At 45.2% G+C, this 25,540-nt stretch overlaps 1 protein-coding gene across 1 annotated transcript in view; it reads right to left on the reverse strand.

Moving 5' to 3' along the window:
- Positions 1–25,540, reverse strand: part of birc6 (baculoviral IAP repeat containing 6) — a 131,313-nt gene that overhangs the window by 82,100 nt on the left and 23,673 nt on the right. Inside the window, exons 12-48 of the mRNA XM_078288816.1 lie at positions 24,460–24,685; positions 24,071–24,231; positions 23,472–23,603; positions 22,211–22,342; positions 20,806–20,972; positions 20,293–20,426; positions 19,953–20,114; positions 19,425–19,556; positions 19,194–19,291; positions 18,114–18,261; positions 17,875–18,008; positions 16,455–16,601; positions 15,613–15,800; positions 14,610–14,924; positions 14,112–14,211; positions 13,620–13,834; positions 12,768–12,976; positions 12,102–12,454; positions 10,425–10,644; positions 9,772–9,908; positions 9,190–9,327; positions 8,860–8,987; positions 8,448–8,579; positions 7,959–8,174; positions 7,660–7,843; positions 6,905–7,078; positions 6,011–6,144; positions 4,786–4,939; positions 4,442–4,558; positions 4,101–4,261; positions 2,424–2,550; positions 2,226–2,336; positions 1,738–1,996; positions 1,011–1,582; positions 720–895; positions 528–624; positions 183–377 (exon numbers count right to left, since the gene is read on the reverse strand). Coding sequence (XP_078144942.1) covers positions 183–377; positions 528–624; positions 720–895; positions 1,011–1,582; positions 1,738–1,996; positions 2,226–2,336; positions 2,424–2,550; positions 4,101–4,261; positions 4,442–4,558; positions 4,786–4,939; positions 6,011–6,144; positions 6,905–7,078; positions 7,660–7,843; positions 7,959–8,174; positions 8,448–8,579; positions 8,860–8,987; positions 9,190–9,327; positions 9,772–9,908; positions 10,425–10,644; positions 12,102–12,454; positions 12,768–12,976; positions 13,620–13,834; positions 14,112–14,211; positions 14,610–14,924; positions 15,613–15,800; positions 16,455–16,601; positions 17,875–18,008; positions 18,114–18,261; positions 19,194–19,291; positions 19,425–19,556; positions 19,953–20,114; positions 20,293–20,426; positions 20,806–20,972; positions 22,211–22,342; positions 23,472–23,603; positions 24,071–24,231; positions 24,460–24,685 — 6,585 coding nt within the window. The remainder of the gene's footprint in view (positions 1–182; positions 378–527; positions 625–719; positions 896–1,010; positions 1,583–1,737; positions 1,997–2,225; positions 2,337–2,423; positions 2,551–4,100; positions 4,262–4,441; positions 4,559–4,785; positions 4,940–6,010; positions 6,145–6,904; positions 7,079–7,659; positions 7,844–7,958; positions 8,175–8,447; positions 8,580–8,859; positions 8,988–9,189; positions 9,328–9,771; positions 9,909–10,424; positions 10,645–12,101; positions 12,455–12,767; positions 12,977–13,619; positions 13,835–14,111; positions 14,212–14,609; positions 14,925–15,612; positions 15,801–16,454; positions 16,602–17,874; positions 18,009–18,113; positions 18,262–19,193; positions 19,292–19,424; positions 19,557–19,952; positions 20,115–20,292; positions 20,427–20,805; positions 20,973–22,210; positions 22,343–23,471; positions 23,604–24,070; positions 24,232–24,459; positions 24,686–25,540) is intronic.

Below are 25,540 nucleotides of genomic sequence, written 5' to 3' on the forward strand. Positions count from 1 at the left end.
TGTTTCAGTGCTGCTAGGATCTGTTTCTGTCTATGGACATTTTTTGTGTCACTTATTTTATGTAATGGTCAGAAGGAGACCAATCCATAGGCCTCGCTACATTTTCATCAACACAATTAAATAAACTATAAGCTTTTGTTAACATAGTTGAAAAGTAAAGCAATCTGATGTGTTTCAAGCACCTAGAGGGGCAAAGTTGTGGAGTCCCTCTGCGTTGTCGGGCTCTGAGGTCATGACCCGGGCTTTGAGGCTGCCGTCCGCTGCCTTTCCGGGACCTGAATCAAGGAACTTCATGATGGTGGACACCATGCTGCGCGCCGTGTTCACAATGGCCCGGGTACTCGTCACCATGTTGTTACAGATCAACTGCACACCACCTAATCGGGGACAAGGAAGGTAGGGATAAGCTTAGGGGTAGATTGGAGGTTACCCAAGTCAAGATTTGGGTAAGCTGTAATGTTGGAGTGAATGTAATCAATGCAGATCCTCAGGAGTGTAGTGGTCCAAATGTCTGTGTATACACCCACCCATGTCATGGAAGGCCTTGAGAGCCTCACTGGTGTCCAGCACTCGGAGGATGAACCAGAGTAGAGGCTCAGACAGCTGACAGGTGGAAAGCGAGCCCTACAAATAAAATAAAAATGCATTATATTAAATATGGCCCAACCTAAAATATTTTTATTTATATTTTATATTTCTGTCTCTCCACCTCTCCTTACCTGTCTACCCATGTAGCCACAGGCCATGTATGTGAGGATGGGCTGTAACATGACCTGGACCGAGGTGGCCCGCTTGCTGAGGGTGGTGAGGATGGTGAAGAGGCCGTCGCCTACTGAGATGGCATCCAGACCGCCGTGGAAGTTCTCATGCTTGGTCAGGTGGAGACCACTGGCTCCTACAGTAGGGAGAGGATTATTAGCTCAGCAGCTTTATGAATGGAACTGAAATAGTTAGAACTCTATAATTAATCTAAGAGTGGAGTCTGTTTCTGATGTAGTGGTGGGTCTTACCTATGATCATGGCCATGGCACTGCTGTTGCACTGGCCCAGCGCCGACAAGATCTGGCTCATTATCTGCTGATTGGCTAGGACCAGGTCGGCCACACCTGCTGCCGGGCCCTGATTGGACGTGGATCCTCCTGCCACGCCCTCTTTGCTGCCGCACACCTTCTCCTCGTCCGACACGCTGCTGTCGGCGGCCCCGCTGCCAGCCGGCGGCAGTCGTCCGCTGAACTCCCTGTCCCCGGACAGAGGGAGCTGCACCAGTACGTTGACCAGCTTGAGGAGATCGAACATCAGCTGGTCGCGCGTGGTCTCGCCGCAGACGGCCTTGGCGTCTCCCGGGCGGATGATGTTGGCGAACAGGCCGCCGAAGCAGGCCCGGGCGCCCACGGAGCTGTCTGAGCCGCTGCGCGACACCACCTTGTCAGAGCAGGTGATGTAGTGGTGGACCAGGAAGGTGATGGACTCGATGACGGAGGAGATGGTGCTGACCGACACCACCTCGAAGTTCTGCTCCAGGGTGAACTCCAGCAGCTTCACCTGGGCGTCCAGCGGACCCTGGCCTGACTGGAACGGACCCCTGAGGTGGTCACAATAAACCATTATTAGTTCTACAAGACCACTCGCATTACTACTACTGCTGCTACTACTGAGTGAGTGTTGTAAAAAACACTTTTTGTATGGATGAAAAAAAATACTTATAATGGGTGTAAAAGATGTAAAATGACGGCATACCTCTCAGTCGACAGGATGTGCATGAGCTTCAGCAGGAACTCACTGAACATCTGCGGACAGGTGGAGGAGAGGTGGACCTGCAGGCGGGTCAGAAACTCCTGCATGGCCTGGGTGGCGGTGGGTCCCACCTGAGAGCTGTGCTGGCTGGTCCCGTGGGTGCTGCTGCCGGACAGGAAGCGCACCAGGACGTGCACCAGGGTGGGATCGGACACCATCTGCTGCGCCGTGCTTTCCTGGCTGCCCATCCCGGTGCTGGAGGCTGCAGGGTCGATAGCAGGTTATAAACACACAAACTAGGTATATATAAGATAAAATGATTACGTTTTATCAATCCCTGTGGGGAAATTGGGTGGCTGCAGCAGCAAAGTAGTAATAGAATACAGCAAAGGAAAATACAGCATAAAGAATAGAGGAAATGGGGGTACTTTCAGTTCACTTTCAGAGTTGATCACACACAGAATGAGATGTACAAAGAGCCGAGTACTGACCGCAGGCTGGCATGTTGGTCATCAGGGTGAGAGAGTGCAACACCAGACACCATGTCCTCAGGGAGGTGTTGGGGTACCACGCCAGCACTGTTAGGAAACTGCTGATGGACGCTGAACACAGACACGCATAGAAATTGTTTAAAATACAGGAATGAAGTCACTGACAAAAGGGGACGGACAATTTGGCGGAGCCCTGACCTTGGTTGAGCGGGATGGTGGGCACTCGGCTGGCGTTGAACAGGAAGATGTCCGAGCCGCTCTCTTCGCTGCCTCCGGAGCAGGAGTTGAGGCTGAGGGTCAGCCACAGCTGGAGCAGGGACTCCAGCTAAGATTTAAAACATCTCGTCAGTGGGAGGGAATACACCGAGGGGAGATAAAATTGAATATGTGGGTGTGCTAGTGCACTAACGGTTACTGTCTAAACCTTTCAATTCAATATGTTGTCAACTACACTTGAAATTTACAATAGGGTTGGGCGTTTGGATGAATACATCGGGGATCGGAAATTATACTAAACTTGTTTTTGTATCTAGAGCTTCAACACAGAGTCTTCCTCAGTGTGTGCAGGCTGCCTCCCATTTGAGTGTCTAATGCTACTGCCTCCCATTGGGAATGAGCCGCCACCTCACACTGGTTGAGCAGTTGTTGTTTTTCTTTACTGCGAGAACCTTATGCTGTAATTTAAAATATAAAAATGTCCCTTCCTCATTACACCTGCAACCCTTAATATAGCCAATTCTGGAAATGACAAAGGTTTCACGATCCCAAGGTAGCACAAACACATGAACACACACTTCACGGGGGTGGGGGGGTTACCATACATTACCTCCACCGTTTCCCAAATACCAAGCTGTGGAGAAGGAATGGGTGGACAGGGACAGAGTGATATGCCGTAACACATAGGGGTGCAACGGTTCACACATTCGCTCTGAATTCTTTCGGTACAGGGCCTCGGTTCACAGGGCGCGCTACGCCTTTAATGAACCGCGGTGCGACATGGCTCAATCACGGAGGAAGTATTTTTGTGTGTTTGTTTGCATAAGGTAAAATGTTTTTCATATTTTAAAAATACCAAGAAAAACAAAAAAAAAACCATTGTTTATCAATATAAACGTTATAGACAGTATATTCTGCAAACGTGCCTACTTGAAGGCTATTTCCACAAACCGCTGCTCATTAAACAAACCGATCTGTGCATAACAGCGAGTGCACATGGTAAGGCCAGAACTCTTGTGGTCATTCCATGTGTATTTGATCTTGTACACTTCTTTAGTAATATAAAATGCCACTGTTGAATTGTTGTGTTATTAGTTAAAACTAGTGTTTTGATAATGCTAGCCATTTGATTATTGAATGCACTTCTTATGGCCGCAAATTAGCTTCTTTCGTAAATTATTTGTTATGAAAAAGAGCTGTTAAAGTGTTCAAAATATGCTGCATTGTTTGCCCAAACACAACAATTGTAGTATTTTTGCGCTGAAATGTAATATACAGAGTAATTAATTAACCTACACTGTTTAAAATGGAACCATACAAAGGGCTCTTAGAAGGACCGGGCGATTTAAAACCGAACCGTGACCCAAAAACCAAGGTATGGACCAAACCGTGAATTTGGTGAACCATTACACCCCTAGTAACACAAAGTCATTCAAGTTGATACTCAAATAGTATGGACTCGTAAGGTATCTTAATTCTGTCTGTGTGTGTGTTTGAATGTATGCATGTGTGTTCAGTCTCTCCTGTAATAGGTAGTTTGGTTATGTGGCAGAGACAATGCTTTGGTATGTTTAAAAGTCCTGAAACTATTTTGTTTCTCATCTTATTGGTGCTAAATTCAAATTGAATTTGGTGGATCCAAATAAAGTGTGTGCTGACCTGGACGTGGTGGACCTGGAGCATAGAGAAGAGCTTGTTGAAGCAAGCGCTAAGCATGGGGATGGAGGAGGCCTGGACCATCAGGCTGCTGCCCGGTGGGGAGCCTCCTCCATGCAGCCCGCGCAACAGCGAGTCATCGGTCCCATTGGAGGCCTGGGTCACTGGGGAGGCAGGTGAAGAGGAGACTGAGACACAAGTCAGAAAGAGTCAGGAAGACTTTGATTCCAAAACATCACATATCCATTTTGAGAACAAACTGTTACCTGAAATGTATGACTTCATATTTAAAGACATAAGATGAATGATTTTACTGTTAAATGACTACCATAGTATATGGATACCTGTGGGTGAGTTTGAAGTGAGGGCCTGCAGGATGGAGTCTGCCTGCAGCGTAGCCATCATTTTGAGCATCAGCTCAGCCTGTTGCTCCAGGCCCACTTCTAGGCGGGCGTCCAGTGCTGTGAGGCACAGAGGCAAAGGGTCGAGGGTTAGATGGTCACCAGGGTTTTCCCCAATCTTTCAAACCCCAAACCCATTTATTCCGATCACATAAAACAAAATGTTCCATAAAACACTTGTTTATTTTGCATAAAGCACTGTATGCATTTTCCTTGCTTAGAGCTTCTGAATGGGTTCCTATAACCTTATATTTGCTATACAAGGTTGCAATTTAATTTCTGCTCACCTTGTGACACGGAGACCGAGAGACCCTGCGAGCCGGGCTTTTCGGCAGCGGCTGGAGGTTTTGACACTGGGATACCCACCCCCCCTATGTAAGGGTTGTACCCATATGTGCCATAGTCAGCGCCCCAGTAGTCATACCAGGTGCTGCTTATAGGCTGCAGATGGACAAGAGAGGGAGAGGGGACGAGAAACAGAGAGGGGAAAAAAAGGAATGCAGTCATTCCGTTCATAACATGGCAATTTTTTTATACACTGGGTTCACAGGCACACTCATGCTGCATTAGTTTGTAAACAGACCCGAGAAACCTTCTGTTACAGTGACTTTAAACTACATTTACATGCAAGAACGTTTCAGAACAAAGGCCGTGATCACATAGAACGCTTTTCTGAATGCACCTCCGCCTTTTTTCTAGTTATTTTCAACGGTTTTGCACATCTGCCCCATGCACTCTAAGTTGAACATCTCTCAACGTTAGCCGCGCTGTGCATTACATCAATGTGAAAATAGACCTTGAAACAGGCTCTATCTAGGCGGAGCCCTTGGGTGAGATGATGAAACTGTAGGTGCTCTGTTCTCTCTACGAGGACATCATGTACCCACATCCCGTAACTTTCTCTTGTCCATTTATTTTCAACATTATCTCCCTCGTTACTTCAGGTTAGCTAGCCAACACTAATTAGATAGCTGTCTGTGTTACAAAGCAACGAGAAAGAGAGACCTCGTTATTAGCCACGCTGAGCTTTGAGTTTGAGCAGGAGGAAAAAAGTGTTCTCTGTGATCACGGCATAAAAAGAGAGAAGAGTGACCTTTTCCAGGGTTTGGGTGTATGATTGCATTTAAACCTTGAAATTGCTTTGAAATTCTAACAGTTAAGGCATTTAAGGAGTTAGTTTGGAGAAGTTCTGTGAGAAGTTGTGCTGGGAGTCAGTTTTGGGGCAAAGATTTAATAGTTTTGTTGACCTTTGAAAAGCACAGTAATGATTCACATATCTATTTCATCTAGGGCACAACAGTGTGCAGGTCAAGGTTGGTGTTGCTACGTTATTGATTGGCTGTGTTCATCTCAGCTAGTGCAGTGCTGATGCGTTCTTCACTAAATCAATAGTTAACTGGAGGGTGGTAACATCAATACACAGCCCAATACCAACACATGAGAGAGTAAATAGAGAGAATAAAGCAAAGAGCAAAACAGAGAGACAAGGAGGTGAAGTCATGCTCAACATACCTTAAAAACCTTGGCGGCGAGCGGATCTTTTTCCAAATCAATATCTAAAGGATCAATATCAACATCCATCAGGTCTTGTAGCAAGTCAAAGTCTATGTCTTTATCTTTTTCCAAAGATGATAGAGGTGGAGCACCTTTGGATAACGAAAACAGCTTTAATATTGCCAAGCAAGCACACTAAAAAAACCAGAAAGAAAACTCACAGTGGCCTTTCTTTAGGACGTTACTGGGCAATTTTAAGGCCGATCAAGCCATTGGCTCCTTCTGTACTAGAGGGAGAGTCCAGACAATGGATCGGTGGGCCAACACAGTCAGTAACAGCCTGACAACTCTGGCTGAAAAATTCTGGCTAATAAAATGCACAAAATCAGTGCAGAAGTATTCTATTTAGAAGTATTCTTATATAAACCTCAACTCAGAATGTCTGCCATCACAACTTACATTTAACAATTTTTAAATTTTACAATTGAAAGAAAAACTATAATTATGCAAATGCGATTACAATTATGTGAATACATTGCAAGACACATTAGGCTTTGAATCTACAATGTTTGAACTCCCACTTCAAAAGGCAAAACCAACAAAATATAAACAGTCCATTCAGAATTTAAGTTGTTAGAACAACTCCAAATATCCTATAAAAATAAAACAGAATTTCAGCACAGGAAGCCATACAAGTATTGCAAAAACCATACTCTGGAGGAAAACAGTATAACATGCAGCTATGAAAAAAAGGAGGGAAGGGGAGAAAACAATTTTACAACACAAATGCATCACATTATGGTCATAAAAAGTGAGGGTTCATGGCAAAATCTGTGTGGTGTTTTGGCAAGGTGTGGGTTATGGACGGGCCTACCAACGCACTTTGGAAAACAGAGGAGGTCCCAGGAGTACCTGCGATGATATCAGGTGCCAGGGCCTCGTCGATGCTCTCCACCAGGGGGATGGGTGCCGGCTGGGGCAGGGAGTCGTCCGAGTCGGCCCCCGCCGAGGAGGAGGACGCCCCAGCCTCCTCACCCACCGCCACCTCATCCATGCCGTCCAGAGAGCCCGGGGACAGCAGTTCGCCTATAGGGACACACAAGGTTACGTTCTGGCACTGCGCCGCCAACATTACGACCCTCGGGGTTGACCTGCTTGTAGTTGCTGCCATTCTCCCTCTCTGAAGGGCCCGTTCACAACAAACATGTCTGGAGCGGTTTATCCACACTCTGGAGAGTCTCTTGGAAAGCATAGCATAACAAAATGAAGCGAGGGCAAACTGCAGTATGGACTGATGCTCATATTCAGATGTGTTCATAACTGGTATGAACACCAAAGACGGTAAATTACAGCAAAGAGCACAGACAAGGTCATCATACTTAGCTTAAGTTACAGGGATTGGAATCAGATTTGTTTTGACAACACCCCACCAAAATCTCTAACCTGGTAGGATGACAAAATACTTGTGAGTCCATGTGACTTTTGTTTACACTTGTAATTGGGCAGTGTGTGTATATATACAAATCTCAACATACATGCCATAAACTGTCAAACAGATGAGAAAAATATGAGGATATGATCAGTGATGTACAGTAACTGTCTACCAAGTAATTAACCAATTAAACACATTGGACCGCGATAATGAACCACAAGCAAGCGCCACCTACCTGCCAGGATGTCCTGTAGCATGCAGGTGAGGGAGTACTGTGCCCAGGCGCCCCCCCAGGAGATGTCCCCCCGGTTGAAGTCCGTCCCCACTAGAAGGAGCAGCAGGCGCTCCAGCTGTTGCTCAGACACAACCTCGCACAGGTGGATCGTGGGTCGCGTGGCGTTGGCTATCCTGGCCAGGACCTGAAGTCGCAAACAGTGGAACATTGTATTCACAGGGTTGGAGGATATCGTCCCATTTTCTCTCAAGTCCAGAGGTAAAAAGGAGGAGAAGACTAAACAATGGTCAGATTTGTACCTTGCAGACGAAGAGCAGCAGGTCAGCATGGCAGGTGAAGTCCATGGAGAGCAGGAAGAGGGCCAGCTTCTGCACCACAGAGATGCAGCGCTCGTGGGCCAGCGTGAAGGGCAGAGGCTCCACCTCCGGGGCCTCCTTGGCCGTCGTGGCCTCGGTGTCCAGCGTGGAGCGAGGCCATTCGGCCGTGCGCCGCAGACGGATCAGGTCCTTAAAGTGCTGGGAAGACAGGAGGGAGAGTACACATTGAGATATGGAAGATCAATCACCACACAAACCACATTACACACTGAACTGTTTGATGAAGAATGGAAAGCATGGAGGCAAAACAATCTAAAATCCATGTTCCAAAAACAAAAAAAAAATGTATATGTTCTCCCTTCTTCAAGAAGTATTTTAGAGGCTGAGACTAGTTTTTATTCATGCGTTAGGTATTTGATGATGAACTGTACACTGTAAGCGATAGGTAACATTGTATTATGTGCTGCTCACCTTGGATGTGGCCTGCTTGAGCTTGGCCTGCTCCACCAGCAGTTTGTAGGAGGAGCCTTTGTTGCTCTGGATCTTCTCCTTCTCGATCTGCTCCACCAAAGCTTTCTGTTTTGCTTTCAATAGATTTAACTGCTACAATAAAAAGGGCATGATAAATACAGGCACTGCAAAAAGCCCTCACTCCAGTACAACCCATTTCACGGCGTAAGTTCACGAGAAGCCTTTAAAAAGGGGGGCAAGCGAGTCCGACAGAGGTGAAAAACATTATTCTTCAGTCAATAGCTTTTCCTGGGGTTTTTCATGTGGCTGACTTTGCAGTAATTAAACTTTTCCTTTTCGTACCTAACTGACAGATGCACAATTGTATATACATAAGTTAAATTTGGAATGAGTTGGAATGAGACACATTTACCTGCTTGTGGTGGACGAGCTGCTTGCGGATTTTGCGCGAGTACAGCCGGTCCAGGCTGCTGTTGCCTTTGGTTGATCTGCTGGAGTTCTGGGACTGAAGGCTATTATTGATAAAGCTCCACTGATTACCTTCAAATGATTGGGGCAGGATAGATGGAAAAGAGAATCAGTTCACTGCTTTGGGTAGACGGTTAAACACATTCACATGCACACACGCAATCACACCAGGGCAGTTATTCTGTCTAAAATTCTCCTGAAGGAAAAAAACAAAATCGAGAGAATATTGAATTTTATATGAAATTTCCAACTCCATGGTTCACAGTTCAGGTACCTGTGAAGGTCCTCTCCCGATCCTTCCCACCAAGATGCTTCTTCCCGCCTGAGGCCTCGTCTTCTATACTGGCTACATAGTCCAACAGTCTGGAAACCAGCATCACTACCCAGCTGATCATGGGGATGTCTAGTACACCTAGAAACCATACACATATACAAAGTGATTCAGCGCTCTTATCAACAACTGATGAAGTCATGGGAACCACAGGAAAACGTTTCAGGCATATGTGAAGTAAATACTACAATTGGGTCAGCATGTCTGAGAAACAGCTATTAGCTCTGTCTCAGCATGTATAGATTAGTTATTCAAATGGTCTCATACACACGCCAGGTGTACTTTTCTCTTCACATGAGGCGAGGTGAGTGCTGCAGAGAGGCGGTGCCAGTCCGCATGCAGCTGGTGCATCTTGTCTTAAAAGCTCTTTATTCTACCATATTTGACAGTGCTAATATACAGTATATAACCACAAGGCTAAATGCCATATTAGCAGAGCAACTGTTAGATGGCCTCTCTGCCAGCTAACAGTCTTGAAAGCTATGTTGTGCGTTTTCAAAGCCACCACTCTGATAACCGCCTTACCTTCAGTCCTGCGCTGGGTGGCGACCAGCGGCTGCTGTAGCGGGGACAGCAGGCTGTCCAGGAGGTTGAGGAGGCCCTCCAACACACCGCTGTTGCTCAGGGATCTTTGGCCGATACAGGACAGGAGCATGAACACCCTGGGATGGGAGAGACATGAAAGATAATGGGATTTCTACGAGTAGGGTCCAGCACTCCCTAGGCATTAACTTATAGGAGCAGTAAGTAAGGTTTTTACTGCCTCATAGCAGTAAATAACCATAATATATCTGCTTGGGGTTGATAGGGTTGTTGCTGAATGCCAATGACTCAACAATTAGGCTACTTGGCCAAAATCGGAGATTTCTGGCTGCCAAAACTCACTTTCCAGCCTGTACACATGAATGAATGCCAATTCAGCGGCAATTCCTACTGGTTGCCGATAGAGGTCATAGACTACTTCATGCCCCTTTAATAGCCAATAAATACAAACTTCCCTCCAATGTTCACCAAAGGTGCAGAAAAATGTAAAAGTTTTGTGGATAATGATCAATAAAATTAGAATAATACTGCCTACTAATATCTCTAGTCCCAAATTCATTATAAATCTCATGCAACAGCATTAGACAAAAACGTCAATGTGCAATGTGATAATCATAGTGAGTGCGATCCCCCACCTATCCTGGGGGAAAATGAGCAGCTGTTCAGAGTTGTAGAGCTCCTGCAGCACGTTGGAGAGGAACTGGCCCCACCAGCGCTCGCCTCCACAAAGCTGCACCAGCAGCAGGCCGGCGTGCAGGCGGATCTTAGGGGTCCCGCTGATGCACAGATGCTTGAAGAGCTCCTCGCAAGCCTGGGCATGGAAGGTACTCTGCAGCACCGAGGGCACCGAGTGGCCTGGAGGCAGAGAAATTAAAGTGATGAGAAGGAGGGAGGAGGAGAGACACACCTTTTCTCATACTTTTTACATGTACCAGAGTTTCCGTTATATACAAAATGTATAACGGAACAGCATAGGAAAGCCCTGTGTTCCACTGACTTTTCTGGCAAATATACATTGATGTGGGCGGAGATAATCGGCCTTTTCCGGACGTGTTTGGACGTGTGTTAAGGTGGTAAACGGACTTTTCCAGACGTATTTGGACCATGTGTGCAGGTGCACAGAGATTCCCGGTGAGTGTACAGTGATATCTGGTAATTTGCGACAGTATACAGGAGTGAGCTGACATTTAACGAGGCGTGTACAGTGACAGAAATCTCCGATACACAAAAGTTGTGCGTTCTCGGGGAATTACGGATATGTGGCGGCCCAAATATCTCCTGACATACCGCCAGACATGTCCGGATACAGTGTGTTTCCGTACGCATGTACAGGATGGAAACGTAACTTTTCGTCCAATGAATAAAAATTTTTTTTTTTTAAATGCAGCATTCGAATACTGATTTGGACGTCGATTACCATGGCAACAGTCGAAGCTTCGAAGCATTCGGGTCAGCCCTAATCTTCATGCATACTTGTTTGGATTTCCTCACATCATGACATCGCTACCGTGACAAGCACTCCTGACGCATTTTTCTTCCCATCAAGACTTTTCCATGTCTTCTTTCTCTCACTACCTCACCAGTGGAGAGCCAAACTTGAGGTCAGGCGAATAATGAGGCGTCACAAAGAAAGTCATCCTCCAGCACGGAACCCAAAGGAATTCACTAAGGATAGAGAGTCTCCGCACAAACAATGACTGACAGCAAGAGCCTGCAGCTGGGGAGATGAATATTACCTTTCATGAAGGCAGCCTCATGAAATTGTATGATGATTCTGTGTGTGGATAAGGTGATAAGGAGATTAAGTCTAGGATTCCCAGTTAACCTTGGACAACTTTGAGAATGCTACTTTTAGCAAAATAAGTGTTTATGTTGAAAAAGTATTAAATATGTATCTCTAATCTCCATACAAAAGGCAAGCAGGGGCAAAGGCATCCAAGGGTGCAAATAATTGATTTATTTGCAATATATATCAGAGAGGTGCTCAGTGGAGGTTGGAAAAATCCAAGGCCCTCCTCTCTTTCAAAATTAAAAAGCCATTATTGTGTTGGTTAATACATAGTATCGATTAAAAAAATGGGCCGCGTGTTGCAGCACTAACTAGCCTTCCTCAAGGTGGGAAACAATACCAGGTAGAGTCACAGGTGTACTTAAATTGGTAGCTGATTGGACCATGATCACATCCTGTAATGTGATAGGTAAAAAATATACTCCCTGCTTTATATATGTTTGGCTATCACTCAGAGATACAAAACTGTACACACACACAAACACACTCCAATGACCACCAAACACAAGCTCTGGCTGCTCACCGTTGTTGGAGTGCAGCAGGCTGAGCAGTGTGTCCAGCAGGTAGCGGATGATGGTCCTCAGCTGCTCTGTGGAGGAGTTGTGGACGAGCTCCCGGGCCTCCGGGGCTCCGGCGTCGGGCAGCGCCTTACGGCCGGCGCCCAGCGACACGCGCAGCCTCTGGACGGCGTGGTGGGCCAGGTTGAGCTGGAGCTGCAGCTGGATGCAGTCCTGGTAGGCTGAGAAGACGCGCTGGTCCTCTTCCACCGCCTTGTCGGGTTTGCGGAGGAAGTACTGGGCGTTGTTGGCGCTGTTGAGCGGCGGCAGGTCGATGTTCTGGAGAAGGGTTTCGAGCCGGTGGCAAGCCAGGTTGTACCTGGTGGACCAGGGAAGGAGGCAGGGGAAAGAAACAGGGGAGAGGGAGTCACTTCACTCCCGTTTCTCTGACTTGCATTTGATGATTGATCTGTAGGATGACCAAACACCCTAGATTTCCTGGTACAGCAAACAATCTCAGACACATTTCAGTCATTCCAAGTTATTTTCAAACCACTTCCCTGTTGTCCCATATTTTGGTAGCCCAGATGTTCCAGAGGGTTTTCCAATAGTTGACGGGACATTTATAATTCTCCATACAGTCCTACCTACTCTGCATGCAGGTGATGAGGGTGGTTTACTTTCTGGCTTACCTGCACTGGATGTCCTCCTGCAGCGCCACCATCATGGTCAAATGCTGATCAACATCTGGCTGACTGGCCGCTTCACTCTCACCCCGCAGCGGATCGTGCATCAACTTGAGCTCGCTCTCCCACGGCAAGATGTAGGTGTGGCCATAGTAGAAGCCCAATGGGATCTTTGCCCGTGCGTTGGTGCTCCCATAGCGGCCAATCACAGTGATCTGTAGGTTGAGTTAGAGAAAGCAAACGAGAAGGACAGCATTTAGGTAAAGAACCACTGTGGACACTATGAAAGTAAAAGGCAAAATAGAAAAAAAATGTTTTGGGGAGGTGGCAGATCACCTTTTGCTTTGTGTAGTGTTCCCTAAATACACACAGTCCATCTTGATACTTTGGGCATGCAATTAACTGACGAGTGTTGCTACCTGTCTTTTTCGGACTGCAAGCATTACAAAGTTATTGATTCCTACCTTCCTGATTTTACAGTCTTGACAGTGGAGATAAATATGGAAATTTAGCCAGCATTATGGCAGACAAACAAAAGCACAAAAAAACTCAATCATCAAAACATCAAGTCAGCTATTTGTCTTTCTTTTTATTGTTGTTTCTTGTTGTCCTCCATGCCAATGCGGGCTCAGCCAACCTGCTATAGGCACCTAAATTATGGCAGTCATCTTAGGTGAATGACGTATGATTTACTTATTGTCATAGCAACACTGAAAAATTGGAACTCCATGCAGCTTTTTGCTGTTCACATGGATTAGAAAACATCAGATCTGTGTTACATGTGAGGGAAAAAAACACAATTGGGACACTTTACGCTGCAGTGTGAACACAGCCTAAGCGAGAAACCAACAAACAGACCTTCATGAACCTGCAGACGGGCGGTGGCAGCAGGTCGTGCAGAATGAGGGAGTGGGTGCTGATGTCGGTGGCCACCACCAGCCTTCGGCCGTCCACTTCCTCGCCCAGCGTCCAGATGTCTATGGACAGAGAGGCCAGGTCGCCGCAGGTGGGGATCAGGGCGTCCGTCAGCAGCACGGGACGTCCAAAGTCCAACGTCACAAACCGACGAGCTCCTGGGATGGAAGGTGAAGAGAGAGGGGGGGGGGGGGGGGGTGAATGGAGGGGAGAGAAGCATTTTTGTCAATGGATTTACTAGAAATCATTTAGAATTACATGTTTATGGGACATCACCTGCAAAAAACACGTGTTGCTATTATAATGTTTCATATACACATACAGGTTTAAAACTTTTATTTTGTCAATGCTTTTGACGGTTTTAAGGAAGTCCTAAAAAGCAGTGTGGAAGAGGTGGAAGAGTGCTATAAGCCACAAAGGGAGCTGGGGTCTTACCAGAGTGCATCCGCTCTATGATGATGGACTGGTGTGGAGGAGGCTGGAGGAAGTGAGAAGCCTGGGAAATGGCCAACGCCAGACCGCTCCCCATGGGGTTCTGGAGCAAACAACATTATTACACCAATTAATACAGAAAGGGAAAACATATTTCCATTATAGTGCAAGCACCATTTCCATCCACTTGCATTTATGTGTACAGCAATTACAGTTATACTAATTGCACTTATCTCTCTGGCTGTTCTAACTGCTAGCTGCCAGACTACATGATCCTAATGATCTTCGGATTAAACCAAGTAAACCAAGAACCACTGTACTAGACAACATGCTACTAACCAGCTAAGGTTTCTGGCTGACTAACATGATAAGAAAACTATACTAACTAGCTGGCTGCTCATTTCAAACCGACTGCGAGGCCACGTTACTTACAGCTTTGCTAGTTGTTACTGCAGCTCAGCCAGCTGTAACTAATCAAGCATCAGGCTGCATGCTACTAACCGACTTGGCTTTCTGGCTGTTCTTGTTGTGTGCGACCAGGTTGACAGGCCCGGGGTCCATCATGGAGCCGGGGAAGAGGTGGGCCAGCTCGGCGCTGAAGGCTGCCGACACCGCCTCGTTGGGTGGGGTGAGGGGAGGGGTCATGAAGAGAGGCGTGGTCTTGGGCGTTGGGGGGATGACGTCAGACGGGTGAATGAAGAAGCCTGGGGCCGAGGCGGGGTTGGAAGGCACAGAGTTGTGGATGGGCCCCACGCCGGAGGCGGCGGCGGCAGCGGCTGAGGTGGTCTGATGCAGCTTGGCCTCCAGTTTGGCCTTCTGTTCCAAACACAGACAATGGGTTACTGCTAGCTAGAGGATAGAGCACATTTAACTAGTAGCATAGCTAGAGTTAGTACTTTAAGAAGAAATCCACTCACAGATACTCTTACACTTTTACATATCAATTTGTGAGGTTCAATGCATTCCACCAGTTATTCTGTGATGAAGTTTCGCAATTTACTTTTTTGGTGTACCCACTTCCCCTCAACCTACCTCGTCTACATCTACTTCAGTTAGTGATTTCCTCCATTTCCCAGAATGCCTTTCAACAACCCCCAGAGAACATGCCTGAACTTGTTGCATTTCAACTGTGGGTTATAGCCCCAAAGGGACGCTAGATAGCCTTGATTTGTATGTGTCATTACTAGCATCCCGAAGACTTCTATATAAAAGCTACCTACCAAGCCCTTTATTTTTTTTTTGTGATCTGCTATTCAGAAATAACAGACCTCAGAACGTGTTCGTTGGCCAATCAGAATTCAATATTCAACAAAGCTATGTAATAAATGAGTGTTATTTTGTGCAATGAATGTAATTGTGTATCCCAGTGATAGGGAAGTATTCCAGGTATGAACATGGGCAATCCTAGTCAACTGCTTCCCATGGCCCATTTGCAACTTTACCACCAATACCTCTCCAAAAGCCAGAGTGAAATCCTGTTTGTGTGTGTGCGTAGGTCTCTAACCTGCTGCTGTAGCTTCAGCAGCTGCTGCTGTTTCTCCTGCAGGACCTGGAGCTGCTGCTCTGCCGACACCATGGCATGGGACAGCGACTGCAGCGCCACCTGGGCTGCCGAGCTAAGCGCCGTGGAGGCCTCGCCCACCGTGCCCGTCGACAGGCCGCCCACCGCCGGGGTCACGCCAAACGTGCTTACTGGAGTAGAGGAGGAGGAGATATTATGTCTTTAGTGTTACCTTGTTGTAACAATGACTTCGCTTTACTCACATGATTTGCTGTTTGCTCCCAGACCTCATTCATTGTAATGTCGCTTTCAGCCAGCAGATGTTGCAGTTAGACCCTGTATTCAACATGGCTTAGGTCTCAATGAAAAAATAAAAAAACATATATGTATACATGTATGAAGGAGTTTTGCTACTTTTAGGGTTTTACAATCAAGGCAGGTGTTCCTGCACCATGTACCATGGTGGCATGACATAAAAATGTCAGAGTATGTGATGTTTTACTGTCTAATTTCACCATACATCACTATATGGCAGCAGTCCAGGCAATCTAATAGAGGAAGAACCCAGAAGTAAATTCTCTCGTTCCGTGACGTCATCAAAACTCATTTGCATACAAAGAGGATTATGGGAGTTTTATGAAAAATCCGAAGATTTATAGTTAGATTTTCATAATAATACAACTTTTACTTCTTTTTATTAGGCACTGCTCGGTAAAGAACTCAATTTGTAGACAATTATTGTGTTTTAGTTAGTGTTTCGCTCTTTATGAGCAGCCGGTTTTGTGGTCTACGAGAGTGTGGTCTTTTGTGGTCTTCGAGAGCCAGTAACAGAAAAGGATGTTTACCGGTGAACATGCTGGCGTCGTCGCGCTCCACCCGTGTGCCGTCGCTAGTGGAGATGCAAGTAAAGTGCAAAGGCTCGACCTCCAGGAGCCCCGTCAGTGCCGTGAAGCTGCCCTCCGCCGCCGCACAGCTGCTCACCTTTCCATTCCCTACAGGACAGACACATCCAGTTAGTCAAGATAACATTTGACCTTTGGTGTCTTCTTCATAAAAATAGCTAGAAAACTCAAAAACAAAGTCAACTCAACTTTTGGCCTCAATAGCTACGTTTCCATTCAGCTAAATTTTAAGCAAACTTTTAAAATGTCACAAAAGATAAAATCAGGTATGTTTCCATCAGCTGGGTTGAAGCAAAAAAACAGGCATCAAAACATCCACACGGGAAATGGAAAGAGCAAGAGCTGATTATTACTGGGCAAGTCAGCTAATTTTGCTATCCATAGACAAAAACAAAGAAATGCACTTGGTAATATTTGAATGTAGTGCATTCAAGTGCATTTGGTCATACAACTACAATGGCCACCTTATACATGGGAGACAGTGGGTATCGCTATTTGTCTTTTTTTTTTATTGCACATAAACAAATATATATATACACGTGTCCACATAAGAATAAAGCAAACACACATATACATGCAATAAAAAAAATGTTACCTCTATAATTAGAATAAAAACAAAATTACAAAATCCAGTGCATAAATGACGCAACCTTCAACAATTCTGCAACAGTAGATGATAAAAGATGATAAATGGTTTCCTTTCTAAGTCTACAAGATCTCATCAATTTTGTTTCATCAAGTTTAGTTTCAAGATTTGTCTGTCAGGACTTCTGGGATATGAATTCCCAGTACATTTATAGGACCATTGGTCGATTTGATATAGGTGTGTTACAAGACAATTCATACTTGGTACATCTCAATGAACCAAGTCTGAGAAGACAGCATTTCTCATCATTTAGTTTCAAACCGTATAAAAAAGGAAAATTCTTTTGTTTCTTAGTAAGTGCTGTCAAGGATGACATATCAGGGCTATATGAAAAATTGTAATTTCTTTGACAAAAAACATTTCCATCTCAAGCAAGCATACATTTTTTTTTGAAAAATTTGATAAAAATTTGCCATTTGCAAGTTTTTTTATTTGATTCGTCATTTTTCACATCAAAATATTCAGACCTTACTTTCTTGTTGGAAAAACAGTCACTGCTCATAAGTTCATGTCAGCCTGTATAGGCTGCTTGTCAGTCAGTCAGTATGAGTGACTCGCAGACTGAGCGATTGAGCAACTGTTGCACAGATCAGAATGTTGCATAACTGGTTAGATACAGTTCAACTTTTTCTGCATTCCACATTTTTTATAGTGCAAAAATGCTCGAAGGAACTACAATGGTTGCAAACCTTGTGTGGATCAGTGCATTGCTCATACCTGAGAGAATGTCAGAGAGGTCGATCTCGTCTGACTGGACTCCGATGCTGCTGTTGAAGGCATTCTTGCAGGACGAACCGCTGACCTCCAGGTCAAACAGCACCGGGTCAAACGGAGAGCTGTACAGACCATACCTGGGAGGAAAATGGACAAGTTTGAGGATATAAGAGGAGAGGCTTTTGTTTAAGAAAAAAAGACCCCATAAACTTTTCCCCTGAGTCGAAGCTTCGGATGAGTACCTGGTCTGCAGCAGCGCCTCCAGTGGGGTGAGGCGGTCCTGCAGCTGGCGGGACACGGCGGTGAGCAGGGAGGCGCAGGCGGTGCTGCAGCCTGCCAGGTCCTCCTCCTTCACATAGTTCAGCAGCACAAAGTACCAGAACACCGAACCTGAAACCAGTCGGGATTGAGAGATAAAGGTATGGTTGGGGGATTGGGGGATTACGAAAGTGAAGGGTTTAAGGTGCTGCGTGTAGCATTTTTTTTATAAAGATTTATTTTTGGCATTTTTATGCTTTATTCGACAGAGTTAGGGAGAGAGAGAGGGGAGGACATGCAGCAAATGACCGTGGGCCGGATTCGAACCCAGGTCGCTGCGGGAAGGACTGAGCCTTATGGTACGCGCTCTATTCAGTGAGCCACTGGGGCGCCCCGCGTGTAGCATGTTAACACTAAATATGTGACATCAGTATAATTACTGTAAACAAGCTAGATTGCTTTACAATACAAAACAGGAAGAGGACGCTGTTCTTCCAACATCAGAAGCAAAGATCCTCTTTGTGAAAGGAAGCAATGGGATTTATGGGAAATATAGTCTTACTTTTGAGAAACACTAGCACTAAAAATACTACCAGTGTGAGATAGAGGCTACTAATCATCTCCACCATGGTTAATTTGTTTACAGTATTTATACCAAAGTATCACAATCAATTTGACAATGATATATTGATGATACAAACACTTTTGTTGGCTAAATTTTTTTTTATCTTGTTTATTTAACCTTTAAATAACCAGGTTAGTCCCAATGAGATTTTGAACTGAGACCTGGCTAAGAAGGCAGCATCAATGCAAACATCAAAGTTGAAGACCAACAACATAAAACTATTTGCAAAGTCAGATTACAGTCAAATTCACATACGAGAAAAAGCAAGGTAAACAATGTACAAAGTCAATATATAATCAAAATAAGACAGCTTCTTATTGAGTCTCTTTCAGCTTTAAATTATTGTGAGCAAGTCAGTTTGTTGCACATTATCTCCCTGTGCTGGTGATGCTAGTGGGATTATCAAGGGTATAAAAGGTGTTTTTGCTCAGTTACTTACCACCTGTTGCTGCTGCAGGTAAGTAAGGCATGTTGTCTAGCAGAGCCTTCAGAAGACCCATGCTAAAACCCTGTTGACTTGGGTCCCCTTTCCCATTGCTACGGTAAGAAATAAAAACACATGTTCATTATTAAATCTATACAAAACCCAAAAGGCAAAAAAGTTCAAGAGAGAGCAGACACTGAACAGACTACATTGAGCATCATCAATGAAAACGTCAATGTTTCTTACCTAATACAAAGTGCAAGAAAGCGGGCACATTTGTGGGCTATACTCCGGCCAGCCTCGAAGAAGCAAACCCGCACAATATCTGTCAGCCTTTTCCGTGTTTTCGCCAGTAAACCCTCCTTTCCTTCTCTCAGGCTACAAAGAAAAATGATATGAAATATGAGTAAGACTGCGACTGAATTATGTGAATATTTACGACATATCTCAAGAGCAGGAGCTGTTTTAGGTATTCTTTTTTCCCGACGGCTGATACTAGAGTTCGACCAATATGGGGGTTTTAAAGGCTCATAATATTTTTTGGATTGAAGCTGCAAATAGTCGTCGTTTTGTGTACGTACTTATATTTTTAAATTTGAACATTTTCATGCCAAAAAATTCAGGAATTTGCAGGGTAGAAAACAAGCATTTATACCGTTTTACATCATTTTTAATAAAAAGCCAACATCTGCCTGATATATTAGCAAACCCACATATTGGTCAAACCCTAGATGATACTGTCTTGGTGGGCATGCGCTCTAGGCTTAGTTCCACCTGCAGGGTCCGTTGGAGAAAACCCCAGCCAGCCAGCACAGGATGTCCAGGATGAGGCTCTGAGCATGCTCAGTGGCCGGGCCGTCCTCCGTCCGCCGACACAGGGCGTTCAGCAGCTTCTCGTGGAAGTCCGGGAACTGGAGCATGGCACAGCGCTGGACTCTGGAGGGCACAGCAAGACAAGTTTTAAGTGGGTCAGTTTAAGTATTTACATGTTCATTATGATAGAATTCTGAATAAAAACTAGACCAAAGTGTCTGCAGAACTTGACGTCCCGACCCATAACAATATACAGGGCGTCCCCCAGAGATATGGCACTGAAACGCATGGGTGATCTGACCTTTCTTTGGGTATCGATGTCTTCTTGAACCTTCTGATTGTGACCGAAACCTCCTGCAGCAGGTCGCAGCCGCGCAAGTTTTCCAGTTTCTTCGAGGGAGTTGGGGGCTCCGCTTTCGATGTTGAGGCCTTCTCCTACACACACACAGATTTTTTTAAATAACTGCCGCACTGGTGACACAGGAATGTTGACATGCCAGAGATTACAATGCAGTATGACTACAGAAAGAAAGTGCACTCTGAGAAGTTGCACTCGTCTGCCAGCAGGTGATGCCAAAGGAGGGATCTACATTTTCAAAGTGGACATCAAAACTCATAAATGTGTCTTTTTACAACAATAGTCATGACTCGTGTCGTTATTCTGCAAAACAACATGGAACACTGAAGACAATCTGTACATGGAGAGGAGGGGGAGGAGTGGTGGATTTCACTGGTTTCTCATCAAAAAGTGTGTGTCCTCATTTGGCCAAGGGTCAAAGAAGCGGACACAGTTGTGGTAAATGTGAAGCTGTACCTTGGAGGCCTGTGCACGCTGCAGCAGGGTGGACAGGGAGTGGCCCTTGCTGCCCTGGGGTTTGGCACTGGGCATTCGCACCACGGGCCGGGGGCTCTCCTCCATGCCCTTGTCGCTCACCGCTTTGATGTGAACCAGGAAGGAGCGGTACTTTCCTCCCGCCATGCCTGCAGTGGAGGGAAGGGGAAAATGAAGACTGAGAACCCCCCTAATTATGAAGGTACAGATATGCATACAAACAAATAGATGCAACTTGAGAGGACAATGGGTTCCCACTGTGGCCCTGATGTAAAACTCCATAACTTTTCCATGACTTGCCATAACTAAGCTGGAGCGATTCCATGCTGCTATGGCCCCGCACTACTCAGGCAAGGCAGCCCACCACATATTCGCAAGATGGTGGCGCAATAGCGCACATATTTACGTTTTCTTCGGAAACTCTCACACCGCCAAGTCCAACTGACACCAAACTTTGACCACACATCCAGGCATTGTAGATGTACAACTTTTCCATTGGCACTACCAATGTGAGCCATTTTGATTTTCCGCCATTTTGTATTTTATGTGTTTTTTTCCAAAAAGCTCTTTCAATTTTTGAACAATTTACACCAAAAATGGTAGACCACTTCTGGGGACTGAGATACCCAAACCTACAGTAAACCAACCAAATCACATAAACTGTTTGGATGCTATTAACAGATCAATTTCCAAAATATCGTGTCTACATAATTGGCCAGATCTCACGAAAACTATCTGAGGTGTTTGGGTCAGTAAGTAAAGCATTCGTGTCTCATGCTAAAGGTTGTGGGTTCAAATCCAGGCCTGTCCGTTTTTGAAGCCATAAACTGCCTAGAACAAGAGGCATATTTTCCAACAGAAAGTTCAGCCATTGTGAATAACTTAAACAATGTGTGATGAACAATATGGCTACAATAAAATGATAAACTTGACAAAAGCCATAACTAATCAACAGTGTGTCCAAATCTGCGTGTGATGATCAATTGGACTTGCGATGTGAGTGACAGAGCAAAATGGAAATATATGCATTATAGCGCCACTATCTGGCCAATACGTGTGGGCTGCCTTGCCCAAGCAGTGAGGGACCATAGGAGCCCACCTGCCAAATAATAGAAGGCCCAGATGGAACTTGGTAACTTCAATAGAGTTTCAAATGCAATTAATTTTCATTTTGGTTTGAACTTCTCCTTTACGCTAAATGCCTATCATATTCCCCATCACATCTGTTCTCACAACCACACAGATAATGAATAATTCTTGATATGGTCTTCCATGGCACAGAAACCTCAAGGGTCATGATGTGATCAGGTCAGGATGAAAAAAAGAAGGGAGAGAAGCAAAAATTTGTCTTGTCAGCAGGTCAGTCACTTTGCATAAAGATTATTACCTTTGACCAGCTTGGGGCTGGTGAGGCTGAGCATGCCGGCGTGGCCAGAGAGGTCCAGGCCACTAGCCAACCACACCGGACCACACAGGATGTCTTCCTTATGGTCCTCTAGGAATGGACACAGCATGGAGCCTGGAGAAGACACATCAAACACATTTCTGCTTGTGCTGGACAGTATAATATATTCCAAGAGCATATATTCAATAAGGATACTTTTGTACTGAAGCTGCCAGTATAGCTACTAAAAATTCTATATCTTTAAATTTGACCATTTTTATGTCACAAATGTGTTTCCCCAAAGAATTTTATTCTTAGCACAGTGGAAAAACCTATAAAACAGCAATTATACCATGGGACACTAAAACTCTCCACTGAAACTTAAGAGTAAAGAAATTATTTTAGTTTTAGCAGTGCTTTAAGGCAGGATGACCCACCACACCTAGTCAATGGTGGGGAAACTGTGCGATACATTACTGTCGTTAAATTAAATTAAATAGAAAAAAATGTGTATAAATTAAACTTCATTGCAGGTTTACAGACTGTTTTTATGTCACTGCCATCAGTGAGGAACCTTCATCATACTGCCGTTGCACTGGCCACTGATCGTCGGTTTTTCTCCAGTCCTATCCAATGAATATCTTATGTGTGAGTGTTTCTTTTTCTTCCCATCTATTTCACAGTGTAACTTACACTGAGTGTTCAAAATACTAGAAAGTCCAGCTCTTTCCATGTGATAGAGCGACCAGGTGAACCTATTAAATCCACTTAAATTTACATTTATTGATGTATTTAGCACTTTGTTTTCCTTGTTTTCCTTACAAGCTATTGAAGGGGGGAAAACATCCAATATCAAGCTAACTTCTTTCTGATGTTTACGTGTGGGTGGAAAGAGCAATAGCGGTAGCGCTAGCTGTCACTGCAAGTGAGTCATGCCACTTGATGGATTATTGATGGATTATTGAGGCTACTCTCAGAGGAGAAACTGGTGTCTCCGCCTCTTCTATGACGGATTTCTCCTTGTATGATTGTTGAACATCGGTGCAAAATGGAGTCTAAAAAGAAGGCCTCGCTCTTTGATTCTGAGGGACTGACACCTGAAACCTGACGTGTACCATTGATGTTTTAGATAGATGACATTTTTTTTTCATTTAAGACTTTCTGAGGACAGAGGGACACCCTGTATTTAGACGAGGCAATCTAAAAACTTGGTACCCTAGAGCTGTATTGTCTGTACCTGTCATCTGTTAGTTCAGTTCTTTACCTGATGTCTCCTCTATGTCCATGAACTGGATATCCTCTGTAAAGTCATGCAGGAGGGGCTGGCCATTACTCTCCCCGTTGGCATGGAGGACGTGGGACAGGGGGAAGGAGATCTGTCTGTCCACCGCCGTCTCTGATTGAGTGATGAGAATGGGGATTCAGATACAAATAGCAGCTTCTATACTTGCCGACCTGCGCTAACACTGCAAGCAACACGATCGACAAGTTATCGAAGTCCATTCATTTCCTATGGAGCTGAGCGCCCAGGAAAACCGAAAGGCAATGCCATAGTAGGGCTGCACGATATTGACAAATAATCATATTGCGATCATTTTGCTGAATTTTGCATTTGCTATATACTTTTCGATACAGTGTACCTTCTCGCACCACCCACAATCAGTCAGCATAGACTGACCCATCAACCAAGATGCTGGCAGTGTGAACGCAGGTTCAGATTCATGATTGTCTCCGAACTGAATGAATATTTACATGATGGTGGAAATTAGAAAATTTAAGGAGCATTTCCACACACGACCGTGAATCATCCAGGGTTTATGGGAGCGATCACAAGGAGAGTTTATCTGAATGCAGTGTCCTCACCGCAGACTTTGCCCAGCCCAGGGGCTTTGTTCTTCAGCAGAGTGACCTGGATCTGAGGAATGTTGGTGATGTTGGCATTCATGACAAACTTGAAGTCCACATGGCCCACCATGCAGGCCTTGGGCAGCACCAGCTCAAACACATGCTCGTCCCAGCTCGAGCTGGAGAGAGACAATGAGTCACCAATTCATTAGACAAACTGGAAACATAGATGTATTGGTGTAATCCTAGTAATAATGCCATACAGCATTTCTTGCCAGTTTACAATCAGACAAGACCATGCTGTAAGGGAACTGTGGAGCTGCTGTGATTGTTGTACACATTGGTCTAAATATAGATATCTATTCAACAAGCTATTGGATATCCATCAACTAAATGTTTAAGGCTACCTATCGCTCTGGAGCTTCCAGGTGCGGGTGTGCTGGGCTGCGTCTCCGTGGTGCTGCTGGTGAAGGTGCTGTGGGTGGCGTCGCTGCTGCTGCTCTTGCTGTACCTCCACCCAACACGGCGGCACCGTGGCTGAGAAGCGGGGCGTCAACGTCTCGAAGCGAGTCAGCTCCACCAGCGATGTCAGGCTCTCCGTGGTCAGTGCTTGGTCCACCAGGAGGTCCACTCCTGCAGGAGGGGAAGGTGGAGGAGTGTGAGATGGTGGACTTCAGAATTAACAGATTGACAGTGTGTCAGAGTGGAGAGGAAGAATGGGTCAACGTGCCAGGAGAATCGTGGGATCATCGTGCCCACTTGGTCCTACAGCTGACAAACTTGCAAGTTGTTAAGGAAAACAAACATGTCATTCCCCAGAAATGATGCAGGCACCCCTTATGGCCAATCAATAATTTGATGCATCATCCATCCACAGTGCCGAGATGAATCATTCCCCCAGGTTTCTTCAAAATCGGTCCAGCAGTGTAGCAGTTATAGCCCTTCAAAGTTTGAAATTTTGACCTTTACTTGTAGTGTCCCTATCAGGCCTATCAGTGTATTTAAACGTCAGAACACAGTACCAACCATCCCTCCAACAATTTTGTTGCAAGGGACATTCAGACCTCATGTACACCTGGTATTAAAAAATGTGCTCTGCATCTGGATATGCAATCCAGATATTAAATAATCCGATCACCTTCTTGTATTTACACCTGTATTTAGATGCGTTCTCAGTTGCATTCTGTCCACATGTGATCAGATCTCACTTTTGGCAAAGCTCCATGGAAAGCAGGTGAGTAAGTGGGTAGGTGGGAACACAAACTAACTTGGCAGGTGATACACTCTAGTAGGACGCAACAGAAATAAGAACCATATTGATCTATTTCTGGAGCAACTGTCCAATTTTGCCTGGACAGAGCTGTCACCTCACACTGCTATCAAGTGGAAACTCGTTTCTTGTTGGCTCCAGGAATTGTGATGACGTTTCTTCCCGCAGTGATGATGTTTCTACTCCATTCTCATCAATGTGAACACACGGTGTACGGT

This window comes from Centroberyx gerrardi, chromosome 15 (assembly GCF_048128805.1).
Source record: "Centroberyx gerrardi isolate f3 chromosome 15, fCenGer3.hap1.cur.20231027, whole genome shotgun sequence".
In the NCBI taxonomy this organism is placed as follows: Eukaryota; Metazoa; Chordata; class Actinopteri; order Beryciformes; family Berycidae; genus Centroberyx; species Centroberyx gerrardi.